At 33.5% G+C, this 14,017-nt stretch overlaps 1 protein-coding gene across 2 annotated transcripts in view; it reads right to left on the reverse strand.

Annotated features, from left to right (window-relative positions):
- FNBP1L (formin binding protein 1 like) overlaps positions 1-14,017 on the reverse strand; it is a 114,749-nt gene that overhangs the window by 19,122 nt on the left and 81,610 nt on the right. For both annotated transcript variants that reach the window (XM_061121352.1, XM_061121353.1), the window contains exons 6-9: positions 9,966-10,070; positions 6,124-6,252; positions 4,100-4,246; positions 1,719-1,922 (exon numbers count right to left, since the gene is read on the reverse strand). In XM_061121352.1, the coding sequence (XP_060977335.1) occupies positions 1,719-1,922; positions 4,100-4,246; positions 6,124-6,252; positions 9,966-10,070 (585 nt within the window). The remainder of the gene's footprint in view (positions 1-1,718; positions 1,923-4,099; positions 4,247-6,123; positions 6,253-9,965; positions 10,071-14,017) is intronic.

Consider the following 14,017-nt stretch of genomic DNA (forward strand, 5'->3'; position numbering starts at 1 on the left):
TTAATTCTGTAGTGTTTTAAACTATATATTTATAGGAGAGAGCCTTATAATGAGGGTGGAGAGTATTAAAAGCCACACCACACACACAATAGGCCATCATGCATTTTAACCCATGATTAAACTTACCCCTCTTTTGAGACTTCTGAAAGAAGGAATTCTGGGCTTGCCTGTTTTTATTTCATTCATACAATAATGCACGGGCTCAATGGAGAATGTGAGAAACTGGGACCCATTGGGAGTACTGGAAGTGAGTAAACTAGCAGGGGCTAGGGGTGGGGACTGTGGCTAATACGGAAATAAAGAGAGGAGTCAATAAGCCAAGTGTGCACAGCTCTTTTCCTAAATGAAAACTCTATTTTTGGCAACATACTTTTTACAAAATATATCTCAAATAGTTTTCTGTAAAAATATTATAAGAAACTTAACACAGTTTTGCCAAAACTGTCATTTTAAAGTCAAATGTACTTTTAAAAATGTACCATTTCATTTGATCACTTTTTCACAAGCTGACAGACTGAAAATACAGAGTGTACAAATTATAAGGTTAGAGAGAGCAATATGACCTAGATTAAAAAATCTCTTCTGATTTCTAGATTATTAAAACCGCCTAGTCAGTCACACTTAACCTATACTTGTCAGAGATAACGGCAGAAGCTATAGTTAACAGTGTCTAAACAGGCAGTGTCTATTAAAATAAAGCATTAAAACTGTAATTATTATCATAAACAAGCAAAAAAAATTCATTACATATGTGGCTTTCCTCTCTGTTTCTATTTCACCCCTGTTTAAAAAAATTTTCAGTATTCCTTGTTTATCTACGTTTTCCAAGCTACTCTGATCTGACTTAAAAAAGTCTCACCTCTCAACTTCTCGATGGAACAATGTTATGAAAAGCATAAATAAAGCTTGAATTAATTATAATTGTGCTCTTAAAGATATTTATAGGTATATTATAATTTGAGTTAAATGTTATCTAAATTCATATGTCAAGAGCAGAAAAATGAATTAAAATAATCAAGTATACTTTAACAAATACAGAATATCAGATTATCTATTCTCCTACTGATATGACACTTTATAGCCATTAAATTGGTAAGAAGATTAAACACTCGTTTATTCCATTTGCTCACTGACTGAGCTACATTTATCTAAAATAAGCAGCACATCAAAAGATGGGTTTAGACAAGAAGTTAAGGGAGAGACTCTCTTAATAAACTAGAGATTTTTTAAAACTTCAAATAATTACACGCATTGAGCCCTTCCCATTAAATATGCATGTGGATGATAAAAATATTCACACAGATGATAAAAATAACTGTTAGCATGATCTATAAGACCTAATTTGACATTTATTTTTGCTGTGATCAATCATTCCAGTTGAGAACTGCAATTTCAGTGATCTCACAGTCATATCATGATTCCTAAAAAATCTGAACTGAAACTACATACAAATGAAATTTCAAAAGTATATAATTTAAGACATACTAACAACTTATTTAATATTTTTACTCATTATTAAATGATGTTAAATTCAGAAATAATTTTTATTATTAAGGTACAAAATTCTAGGTTTCTACTAAGTGAAAAGTCAACTGAATCATTCAAATAAAAATATTTATTCTCTATTAGTAGTAAACCATTATCCACCCAATACCTACATTATTTTAAATGAAAGACTAGAACAAAATCATCAGCACAGAAAAATTTATGACTTTTACCTTTGGCTTCTTTCCAAAGAGCCACAACTTGCCCTTGGCCTTTCCTACTGTGGTTTTGGCATCCACCTTTCCACTTTCCTGTTTGGATGCACTGATAGTCCCATCAGAAATGGTTCTATAAATATGCTGACTGTAATCTTCAAATGGAAAGTCTCCGGGAGGTTCAAATCCAGACTTAAAGGAGTCTACTACCATCTGAGAGTCCTACACACAAGAATAGTACCATATTAGCTTCCAAAATCTTAAATCTATGTCAGAAAACAACAAATAAAAATTTAAAGAAATAATTGTACAATACTTATTAAAGGTTCAAAATGAATAATTAATTCCTGTGAATATGAAATAACCCTTAAATACTTTAATTCCTATAAAAAATAATTCATGAACAAATGACTACTTTATTAATTTGTAATAGTTATGGATGTTTTCACTCCATAGCTTTAACCCACTGAATTTCATCTTGAGTAGTTAGCTGATATTTAACATCTAACTGACAAAAAAGGATATAGGAAGAGGTTACTCTCAAGTAGAAATTCCAAGTTTTAAAGGAACAAGTTTTTGTTTTACAGAATAGAGGAAAGGGTGTCTAATTGTAAAAGAGGGTAGGAGACAAGCAGAAAGGCTTCCATTTACCCAACAAGGGAAAGGATAAATAAAATATATTAAAGACATACTTGGAAATATTAATAGAGCAATGAAGATCTCACAAACAGTAGAGTGCAAAAAGTAACTCTGAAATTGTAAAGCTTAGCACCACTTACCCAAAACCGTAAAGCTCACGTAAGTAGAATATGCTAGTTTTGGACATACATATACCTCTATCTGAATGTTTTACTGACACTTTAAACTCATTAGTTTCAAACAGAATTCTTCACAAACTCCTCCCACACTCCAACCACCTCTCCTATTTTATTCCCTATTTCTGCTGATAGTACATTTTGCCTATCATTTAAGTCAAATGTCATCTTTAAGTTATACCTTACTTTTTTTTTGTCACTAATGCCACCCACACCAATCATGTGCTAAAGGGTAAGAACAGGTTGAGAGGAGGAGGGACCTAACTATGTTTCTAATCTTGGATCCGTCACACCAAGATGTAGCTTTGAATTCCCAATTAAAGACCCCCCAAATCTTTTCTTTCTTAAATTTAAGTCAGAATTCTGTTACAGAAAAGATCCTGACTCATACAAAACCAACCTGCTGTGAAGACTAAAATATGTAGTACCTATTTTGCACTCCCCAAACATTGGTTCTCTTCTCTTTCTCTTCTCTCACATCCTCAGTTTCTGAGTCATTAAATCAACATTTACTGAAAAATAACCGGGTCCAAGACCTTTTTCTAGACCTTACTCAAGATATAATAATAAAATTTATTTCTTCAAGAAGAGCAGGGCTTCTTTTTTCTTTTGATGGAATAATAACTTCAAATTATCTTTAGAACCAGATCAGAAGAATTAAAATATCTTAAGACTTTTTGCCAGAAAGACAATACAAAGAAAGTCAATTTCTTTTAACCTAAATCGGACTGAAGAAACAGGTAATGAACAGAAGAAAGGGGAAAGAGAGGGATGGTCTGGGAGTTTGGAGTTAGCAGATGCAAACTATTATTATCTAGAATGGATAAACAACAAGGTCCTGCTGTGGAGCACAGGGAATGATATACCCTGTGATAAAGCATAATGGACAAGAATAGAAAAGGAACATATATACGTGTATAACTGAGTCATTCTGCAGTACACAGGGACTGGCACACACTGTAAATCAACCGTACTCCTATTTTTTTAAAAAGAGTGATAAATGGGTAATGAAATGGATTCAGGGTCCAGGTTGACATGATGATTCTAAAACAAGGATGTTGGCTGAGGCTCAGTGTGTATATCCTGATGACTGCAGCCTCCATGAGAAGGGCTTCTTGAAGGCAGTTACTTCTACTCACAAGGCCCTCCTTTCTTTTCTCTAATGGGCCATCATTCATATGCTACTCATGGTTCAGAATGCAACTCAAATGCCAACTCTTCTGGCTACAAGCAACTCTTATAACTCTAGATCTGACCATTTCCTTCTTTAAACTTTCACTAGAATAATAGTTTAAATAATGATACTATAATAGAGTTTGCAACATACAGTTTACAGGTTAGTTATACTCTTGGAATAGAACTGGAAAATTAGTGGGGAAAAGAAAGAGAAGCATTAGAACTCTTTTAAATGATTAGAACTTTAGTGTTTAAAGTGATCCTTACATCCTGAAGGAGTATAATGTATAGCGAGACTTACTTCTACAGAATATAACTTAAAATCAATAATCCATCAATTACTTCCCCCCTCCCAATCCATTTCATTAATTTAAATGAAGTACATTATTCAAATTATAAAACACTTACTCTTCTTTCGTCAACTGATTTTGCTGCGAGAATCATTCCTTCCAAACACTTTGAAATGATAGGAATAACTTTCCGTTCTGAGTCTGCAAATCCTCTGTAACACTCACTAAGTTTAACAGTCCTTCGTTCATCCATTTCTTGCAGTTGCTAATAATTAGGAATTTTTTAAAAAAGAAAATTTACTTTTCATTCTGAAGAAACTCCCTTCCAAAACAACAAACAAAAATCCCACAGAGATATCCCCTAACAGTTACACTGTTGTAAGTACCTTTTAACAAGTGCTACAGAGTGAAAGCACTTAAAACTTGAGGCCTGTGAAATAGCAAAAGAATAAAAATTCAAGGCTTAGTATATCCTAAAACCAGGTGACACCGGTTTTCAAACCTTATAAGGGACTCCCTACAGCTTATCAGCTCCCTGCTTCATACAACCTCTGCCTTTTATTCTTCACTAAAGTTTCTTTTGAAAACAGAATTTTGATACTTTTTTTCTTTTTCAAGCAGCTGGCATACAACATATACAAGTGTGAGACTTTTAAACCCTTAAAGTTATTTCAGAACACTTTGCTAAGATCTGACTGGACTAAGAATTCACAGTCAACCACATAGTAACAGGTACCCAAACCTACTACAGACTACAGGTCAAAGTGACTGTCAAAAGGTTGGGGACACAAGAGAAAAAACAAGAGGCTGCAAGGTCAAAGTGGTACATGCATGGGATCCCTATAATTCAAAAAATTCACTGGCACCTTTTATTAAGAATTATGCCAGGGCACATGAAGCCAAATAACTTAAAGGCAATTTTTGACACTTCCTATTTGTCAACAATGACCTTTCTTCTTTTTAAGAAGCAACTACACTGCTTAAGTCCCCTAACTCCTAACTATTTTTTCCTCTTTAATTACTTCCCAAAGCCTGGGAATTTATTTTGAGACCGGCATTTTCACAGAAGGACTGAACCCAGTAACACAAAGTAGCAAGACTGCTCCATAGCAAGGTCCAAACAAAAAGAGCAAGCCCCCAAACACAAAAAAAGCGGTCAATCTCCAAATTAAGGTCTCCCTGGAATATGCAGGCTTAGCTATTAAGTTTAGAAAAGCACTACAGAGTGAGGACTGGCTGACTAGATGCTCTGGATTAAACAACCAATATCTGATACTTTCTCTAGTCCATTACCTTTCACAATGCTTCCTTTGTAGTTCTATTAATAGCTTCGCTGGGGGGGGGGGGGGGGTGTCGGTATTTGGACTGACACTTTTTAAAAAAAATTTAATTAGAGGCTAAGTATTTTACAATATTGTGGTGGTTTTTGCCATACATTGCCATGAATCAGCCACGGGTATACATGCTGGACTGAAAAGTGTACACTTTTCACATAAGCTCAGCTCTCCCAGGTACCACTTCTTTCAACACTGTTTCACTAAAGCCCTTTTTTCTAATTTCTCTTCTTTCTAGAATAGGCAGTAACATAATTTCACCTTCATGTAAATTCCAGGGTCTTTACCTGAGGGCTGTTTGGCAACTGCTAAATGATGATGGATGGAGTTTATAAGCCTGAATTACATTTATGATCTGACAGCTAGGAAGACAAGCAGGCAAAAACCAGGCTAGCAAATGCATTTCTTACAATTTATTTCTGCCATCTGGACTAACGCCAATGATCCTGTTATAGTGTCAAAGGCTACATCCAAATTCTAGATCAGCAGACTACAAAACAAAATTCCAATGAAGTCTCCCATCTCACAATACTTAATAATGTAGCATGAAAATTTATCTAGAAAATATCCTTGTTTTACTGCATTATTTAATATACTACTATCAAACCTGTAGAAAAATTTGTGATTCAAAGCAAAAAAAAAAAAAAAAAATGACTTTTCACATCTATAATCAATCATAAATTTCTTATTACCAATTTTGATGAATCTAGAAACATTCTGACTGATGCTTGGCATTTTAAAGTTTTACATTTCAAGACTAGGTTTCTCAGATCTAAAATAAGGTTAATTTCATATCTCTAAATTTTACCTTGTAAATCTGAGGAATGACTACGTAGAAATGTTTGTGCTGTTCTCCATTAAAGTTTTGCAATTGTGCAGCATATTCGTTCTTATTTTCATCAGCCATATGCGTACGTAGATTCAACTGCTGTTTAGCCTAGAGGCAAATTGATCCAAATCATTACCAATGAGAAGAGGAGCAACAAAATCACAGTTAATTCATTTTTTAGAAGTTATACTAAAACTAGGCTTTTTCTAACTACTGATATCATTTAAAAATAAAGGAGATGCTTACAGATATTTTTTTATTTTTTAATTGAAGGAGAACTGCCTTTCAGAATTTTGTTGTTTTCTGTCAAATATCAACACGAATCAGCCATAGGTGTACATATGTCCCCTCCCTTATGGCCAGTCACCCTGTTGCAATATTCCCTTTCTCTTACTACCATAATAAGTCCTCTTCCTTGTAATAAACCATTCGAATAAAGTTTCTTCTTAACAAATGGGTTTTTCTAATTAAATAAATTACAACATTGTGGTTTATCAGTAAGCATTTAATCAGAAAAGGAAAAAACATCAGGAGTAATTTAGACAGTTACAAAGTTAGCAGTAAAACTTCTCTTCAAACATAATCCAGTTACATTCAACTCAGAACCACAATGAAACCAAGTAACAGTAAAAATATAATTTGGGGATAATGTAATGCTTAACAATACTTTCTATCTCTGTACAAAACAACAGATATTGATACTTTAAGGAATGCTTAATTAGAATATAGTTCTCTTTATCTCAAGCTCTTACAGAAATGCTTTTCCAATGAGTCACATTAATGCCACCTATATTAATAAGAACATTTGCATACAAACAACACAAATCATTAATTCCAGGTTTATTGGAGGTAATCTAAACAATTTTCTCAATTGCTTATAAATCAATAGAAAAAAAAAAAACAAACAAGAATTGAACTCTTTTCTCAGTATTCCAAACTCAGTTAATACTCAATATTCCAAACTCCAAATAAAGTTTCTCAGTATTCCAAGCTATAAACTGTTACATGAGACTTCTCTGAAAATAATAAAAGCACATTGTGAATACACTTCATTATTCTAATACTAGTTTTTATAACTGTAATCCCTAACTTTCTAACAGTAGATCCACAAGTTAGTTCTTCTGAACTCAGAAACAAACTGACTTACAGAAATACATGGTAGTCAAGATCTCAAATAAGTCCACAAATATCCATTTAATTCACGGTGTTCTTGAAGATAAAAATAAATAAGTACTATGGAAACTAAACACCATTGCCCAAAGTATTTCTAAAGAAAAATACACTTCAAGTTCTAACCTGAGACTCTAAGAACACATTCATTCACTCCTTTCCCTTTTCTCCCTCCTCCTACACACTATGATGGAATGAAGGATTCCAAGTATTCCCTACCCACAATGGTTCTTTCTTTCAGGGGAGGCGCCTCCTGTTTCAAGTCACTGGCTATGATACCTAAAGCCTGGATGAAAGACGCCAACAGATTATGAAAAAGTGTTAAGACTAGAAACTAAGACAACTGACACCTTCTCTGAAATATTCTGGTTTCCCATCTACTGCCTTTGCTTTCTTTTTCTATTTTATATTGCATTAAATTTTTTAAAAAATTTAATTGTGGCAAAATACACAATACATATAAAATTTACCCATCTTAATTATTTTTAAGTGTATAGTTTGATAGTGTTGTGTATATTCAGTGTTGTGCAACTGCCTTCCTTGTCTTTAGGAAGATACACTAATTGGCCTGCTCCCTCTTCACCTTTTTTTTGTTTTTGTTTTTTAATTTTATCAGTACTTACTTAAATCTACGTTCCCTTCCCTTCCTAGATGCTGAAAACAGAGTTCCTCTACTCTCTAGATTCTAAAGTAAATCCTCAAAGTTTTCCCAATTCTCTAATAATTAAATTTTTTTTCTTGCAAACAAGAAAAAAAAAAAGGAAGTTATAAACATTAAAGTTCTGAACTAGTTAGGTCAAACTAACTAGTAGACATGGTATATCTAGATTTCAAGATGTATGACCAGTCTCTAAAGATATCTTTATAGACAGAAATGAATAAGCTAAAAATGAGAGTCCATTTAAACCTAATTTGTTTAGTACACAGACTATGTATTCAATTGATGTATCAGAAGAGTTCTTAAGGAGTCAGTGTCAACCAGCAAGGAAGACTCCCGACTCCCACATATAAAACTGTCTGTTTGCAAGTGTTGTGGTCCACATTTTTATCAAGTAATGCTAACACATTATGTGTATTACATGATGCCTAGAAGGAAATTAATATAGTGGGTGATCAAAATCAGGGATCCAAAAACCTTAACAGCAGGATCAAGTCTAGTAATTGACATAGACGTAGCATATGCATTTAAAATGCCAACAGCACAAGTTCTGTCTGAGACACATGAACTTGTAACTCCTCATGTATGAAAAGACATGGGGATTTCAGTTAACTATAAACTCAATGAAAGTCAATCCAAACAACCAATATACATTTAGGGTATAATGTATACCCTACGAAAAAAACCCCAAATACACAATATACATTTAAGGTATAACTGCCAAAAAACAATATACATTTAGGGTGTAATTAATATAAATTTAGTTTTCAAAACAAGCAAGGTACACAAACTCAGAAGTGATCAAATTGAACTATACCCCATTTGATACAACATACTTTAAGTGGAATATTGGTTCATTAAATGATATCTAAATGGAAGTAGTCATAGTGAATGGTAACTTGAAGATATTTCATATGTAGAATAGTTGAAGAAACAAACAGTTCATCTACGGGTAGAGAATCTGCTAAAAATATCTAAATACCTATTTATGAGAAAAATAGATTTGTTATTTTAGTTTTTTTACAAACAAAGTGAACAGGGAGATGAGTGGGGTCAATATAAGGAAATGGTAACTTTTTTTTTTTAATGAAGAGGCTATTTTAAGATTCTATATTTCCAATGACAGGGAACTTACTATCATAAGAGGTGTAACTTATTAAAAACAGGGTAGACAAGATAAAAGCATAAGTTACAGCAGAAGAACTTTAAGGTAACTGTAACCTAAAATGTTGATGATTTTAGGGTTTTTAAAAAATTGGTAAAGCAAATGGAAGGTAGAAAATAAATTATCCCTTTCTCCTTACTTTTTTCTTCTTCTGGTGCTATAGAATATTATAAAATTCTAAGGAGAAAATATACTAATGGTGGACCTTTGTATATAGAAAAGTACGGAGTAAGGCTCATCTATATTTCAAAACTCCAACATTTCAACAGTATCACTGTGTCAAATATCCTAAGATAAAGAGCATACAGCAAGGGAGAAGGGAAAGCTAAGCCACAATAGTTATAGGACTAACCCTACCAACAGTTATGTTATAGAACTTCTGGCCCAGACTCAGTGAATGACGAGAGAATTCAGCTTTCCAAAATGAGTAAATGAATGAATGAACTAATAAACAAATAGTGATAAATCACATTTCTGACAGTTTTATCATGTTTTCCTTTCTGTAAAGTTGGGAAGCACACTATCCAGCCTCTATCTGCATACCCTATCAACACACCTTAGACTTTCTATCTTATTTTGGAATAGGATAGAAGCTCATTCCTATGAGCAATTACGTCTTTCCTATGCACTTTGAATGCGGTTGACATTATTAATCGTTTCCTTTCTCAGACCAGTACTGTAATTTAAAGTACACAAATATTGTATATTTTGGATCAGATGTAGAGTATCTCTTGCAGAAACTCTTAATACCAACATGAATACTGTAACTAGGCTCCATATGCAAGTAATAATATTTTGATATTAAAGTCAGCTTGAATTATTTCTTACCTTTTCAACATCTGCCTTGGTTGCATTAGTGTCATTATCCAATCTTTCGTAACTCTGTTGTGCCTTCTCTGCCTCTCTACATTCTCTTTCAAATTTCTTTTTACTCTGTTAAAAAAAATTAAAATACTGAAAAATAAAATTAGAGTTATCACATTTAAAAGTTAATAACAATACTAAAATTTACATGGAACCACAAAAGACCAGAACTGCCAAAGCAATCCTGAGGAAAAAGAAGAAAGCTGGAGGCATAACCCTTCTAGATGTAAGAGAGTACTATGAAGCTACAATTATCAAAACAGCATGATACTGGCACAAAAAAGACATCAGGTCAATGGAACAGAACAGAGAACTCAGAAATTAGCTCACATATCTATAACACACCTCTTTGACAAAGAAGCCAAGAATATTAAATGGAGAAAAGACAATCTCTTTAGCAAGTGGTGCTTGGAAAGCTGGGCAGCTGTGTGTAAATCAATGAAATTATTTAGGACACCCCCTGACATATGTAAGAATAAATTCAAAACGCTAAAGATAGAAACATAAAACAGGGCACCATTAAACTCCTAAAAGAGAACATAAGCAAAACATTCTCGGATATAAATCACAGCAATATTTTCCTAGATCAGTCTTCCGAGGCAAAAGAAGTAAAAGCAAAAAATAAACAAATGAGACCTAATCAAACTTTCAAAAGCCTTTGCAAAGAAAAGCATCAACAAAATGAAAAGACCTATGGAATGGGAAAAAATGTGTGCAAATGATGTGACTGACAAGGGGTTAACATTCAAAATATACAAACAGCTCATACAACTCAGTATTTAAAAAAAAAAAAAATCAAAAAGTGGGCAGATCTAGACATTTCTCCAAAGAAGACATACAGATGGTGAAGAGACACATGAAAAAGTGCTCAACATAGCTGATTATTAGAGAAATGCAAATCAAAACCACAAAGAAGTATCACCTTACACTGTTCAGAATGACTATCATCAAAAAGTCTACAAATAATGAATGCTGAAGATGAAGAGGGTATGGAGAAAGGGAACTGTTCTACACAGTAGGAATGTGAATTGGTGTAGCCACTGTGGAAACCAGCATGCAGTTTTCTCAGGAAACTAAAAACAGAACTACCATATGATCTAGTAGTGCACTCCCGGGCATATATCCAGAAAAGATGAAAAACTACATGCATTGCAATATTCATAGCAGCACCATTTATAATATTAATAGCTAAGCCATGGAAACAACCCAAATGCCCATCAACAGACAACTGGTTTAAGAAGATGTGCTATATATATATATACACAATGGATGTCAATCAGCCATGAGGAATGAAATATTATTATATGCAGCAACATGGATGGACCTAGAGAATATCATACTAAGCAAAGTAAGTCAGACAAATATTATATAATATCACTTATAAGTGAAATCTAAAAAATAATACAAATGACCATATATGCAGAACAGAAACAGACTCAGATATAGAAAACAAACTCAGTCATTACCAAAAGGGAAAGGGGGGAAGAGGGTTAAACTAGGAGTATGGGGTTAACAGATACAAACTACCATACGTAAAACAGATAAGCAACAGGATTTACAAGGAACTATATTCAGTATCTTATAATAACCTATAATGAAAATAATCTGAAAAAATTCATATGATATATATAAAACTGAATCACTTCGCTGTACACTTGAAACCAACACAATATTATAAACCAACTCAACCTCAATTTAAAAAAGAAAGTAACTTAAAGGTGTTGCTTCTGTGTAATGTGTAAAATTGCATACTAAAAGTAAAATTTTTCTAAATCAGAAATTTTACTATCGCAATCAAACCATGCACTTCAAACATCAGATATCATAAGACTGTAAAGAAAAAAATTATAGGCATAGCTGAGTTAATATTTATTATGCATCTCAATCTCTTTATAATAAAAATAATCACACGTATTTTGCAATTTTTTACTTTAAGCTCATTTTCAGCAGGACTTTTTGGGTTTGTTTGGTGTTTTTGTTTGGTTCTTATGTGTTTTGTTAATTGGTTTGATGTTTGCTTGGTTTTTTTTAGTTTGTTTTTTTGATGGGATCCCAATGTAGCTTTGAATATGGAAATATCCCTCCAAACTGGTTTTGTGTTGTTTCTTCCATGTGTCCCAAGAAACACCATCTGCACAAAATGGCTCCTAAATTTTTTTAAAATTTAATTCAAATTACCATGACTTTGCAAAAGCTATTCAGAACTGAACATGTGACATATTTACTTTCCTGTGTACAATTTTTATCCTGAAATTAATGTCTCTTTCTTAAAAAATTGCTTTAGTTTCCAATGTACTCTTCTCTAATTTAACCCCGGTGTGCCCAGTTCTTTAAACCGCTCCTCAGTTAATTCAAATACATTCAGAATTCTATTAATTTTATTTTCTTAATGAAATCAAGAACTCAAGAGGTTTTTAACCTGCTGAAATTTGGACTGATTACCAAACTAGGCCTACTGTTACCTTGGGATTTCCCTTCACCATTTCCTGGGGATTCCTTTCAACTCTCCCTTAATTTGAATCCATCTCTAGCTCTACACCTTCCCCTTTCTTGGTTCATTTCTATTTTGCTAGAACACATTCAGCAGTAGCTTCCTAAAAGAAGGCTTGCAGGAGATAGTTTTTTGAGTCTCCAAGACTGAAAATGCCTTTCCATCTCTTTTAATAAAGTTTAACTGGGTATGAAACTCTTGAGTAGGAAACTGTCTTCTTTCAGACATGTAAAAGTACTACTTCATTGTCTTCTGGCTTCCTGATCCCTGATCGTTTGCATAAAACATGTTTATCTTATATTTTGTTTTTTTCCTCCCTGGAGTTTGGTTGGATCGTCTCCCTCTAACTGTTCTGAAATTTCATTAAGCTATGTCTTCTAACTGTGCTGGGCACCTGGAAAATCCTTTCCATCTAGAAACTCATGTCTTTCTACTCTGGGGAAATTTTCTTCCTGATTTAATTTTCCCTATCCATTTTCTATGTTTTCTATTTTTTAAGAGGATTTTTACCTTGAAAATCAATCTATAGGATGAGTCCTCTAATTCCCTTATATTTTTTCTATATTTTCAATCTCTGTCATTTTGCTCTACTTTAAGACTTCTTCAATTTCATTCTTTCCAGTGAGCTTTTCATAAAGTTCTTTTTTGTTCTTTGTATGTTCCTTTCTTAATAGCATCTTGTTCCTATTTCATGGATGTAATCATTTCTCTGTTCCCTATGAAAATGTTAATAATAGTTCTGGGTGTTTTGCTTGTTTGCTTTTCATTTTTAATTTCTATTTCCTTTCACAGTCACTGTTTCTTCAAAGTTGTTTTTTTTCCCCCTGTATACTTTGCTGTTTATGTCTGGAGATTTCTGCCAATCTGCTCTTCCTATTTTAAAAGCTAGCTGGCAGTTTCCTTGGAGAAACCATGGCACCTGTATCTTTGTCTTTTCCTCTCAAGCTAAGCAAATTCCACAGAGGAAACTCTTCCAACTTCTTGTCTGGAAAACATATACCTTGCTACCTCTATTCTGAGAATTACTAAGAAGAAAGCACAGGATGTCAGTATTTTCTGTTTAACCAGTTACAAGGTCAATTTTTTGTCTTGGGCATTACAAAACTATTCAGACAGTGCAAACCTCATTAACTAGAAGATCAAAAGGTTTAACTTTCTCATAGGATACCTCCCACTCCTTGACCTTCAGATAGAGACAAGGTTCTTTGTTGTCTCCCTTGGCCTGTCCAGAGTTCCTGCCACTTTTCACTAAAGGTTTAACCCTTCAAAGATTCAAACTTAATACAGGGATTTCAGTTCCAACTCTTCACACAGAGCTAAAACCTAAACTCTGTCCTTGTGTGAGTACTAAATCCCAAGCCCTTAGCAAGGTCCTGTAAACCGTACCCCAACACCTCTGGAATCACTTTTCAAATGCCACTGTATCACCTCTTACACCTATTGCTCTGGCTTTTAGATTATCCTTAGCTTCCAGCAGTTAAAAGATTTCCCTTTCTCTCAGGTAAGAGCTTTCTGCTGAGCTTAA

This window comes from Dama dama, chromosome 20 (assembly GCF_033118175.1).
Source record: "Dama dama isolate Ldn47 chromosome 20, ASM3311817v1, whole genome shotgun sequence".
In the NCBI taxonomy this organism is placed as follows: domain Eukaryota; kingdom Metazoa; phylum Chordata; class Mammalia; order Artiodactyla; family Cervidae; genus Dama; species Dama dama.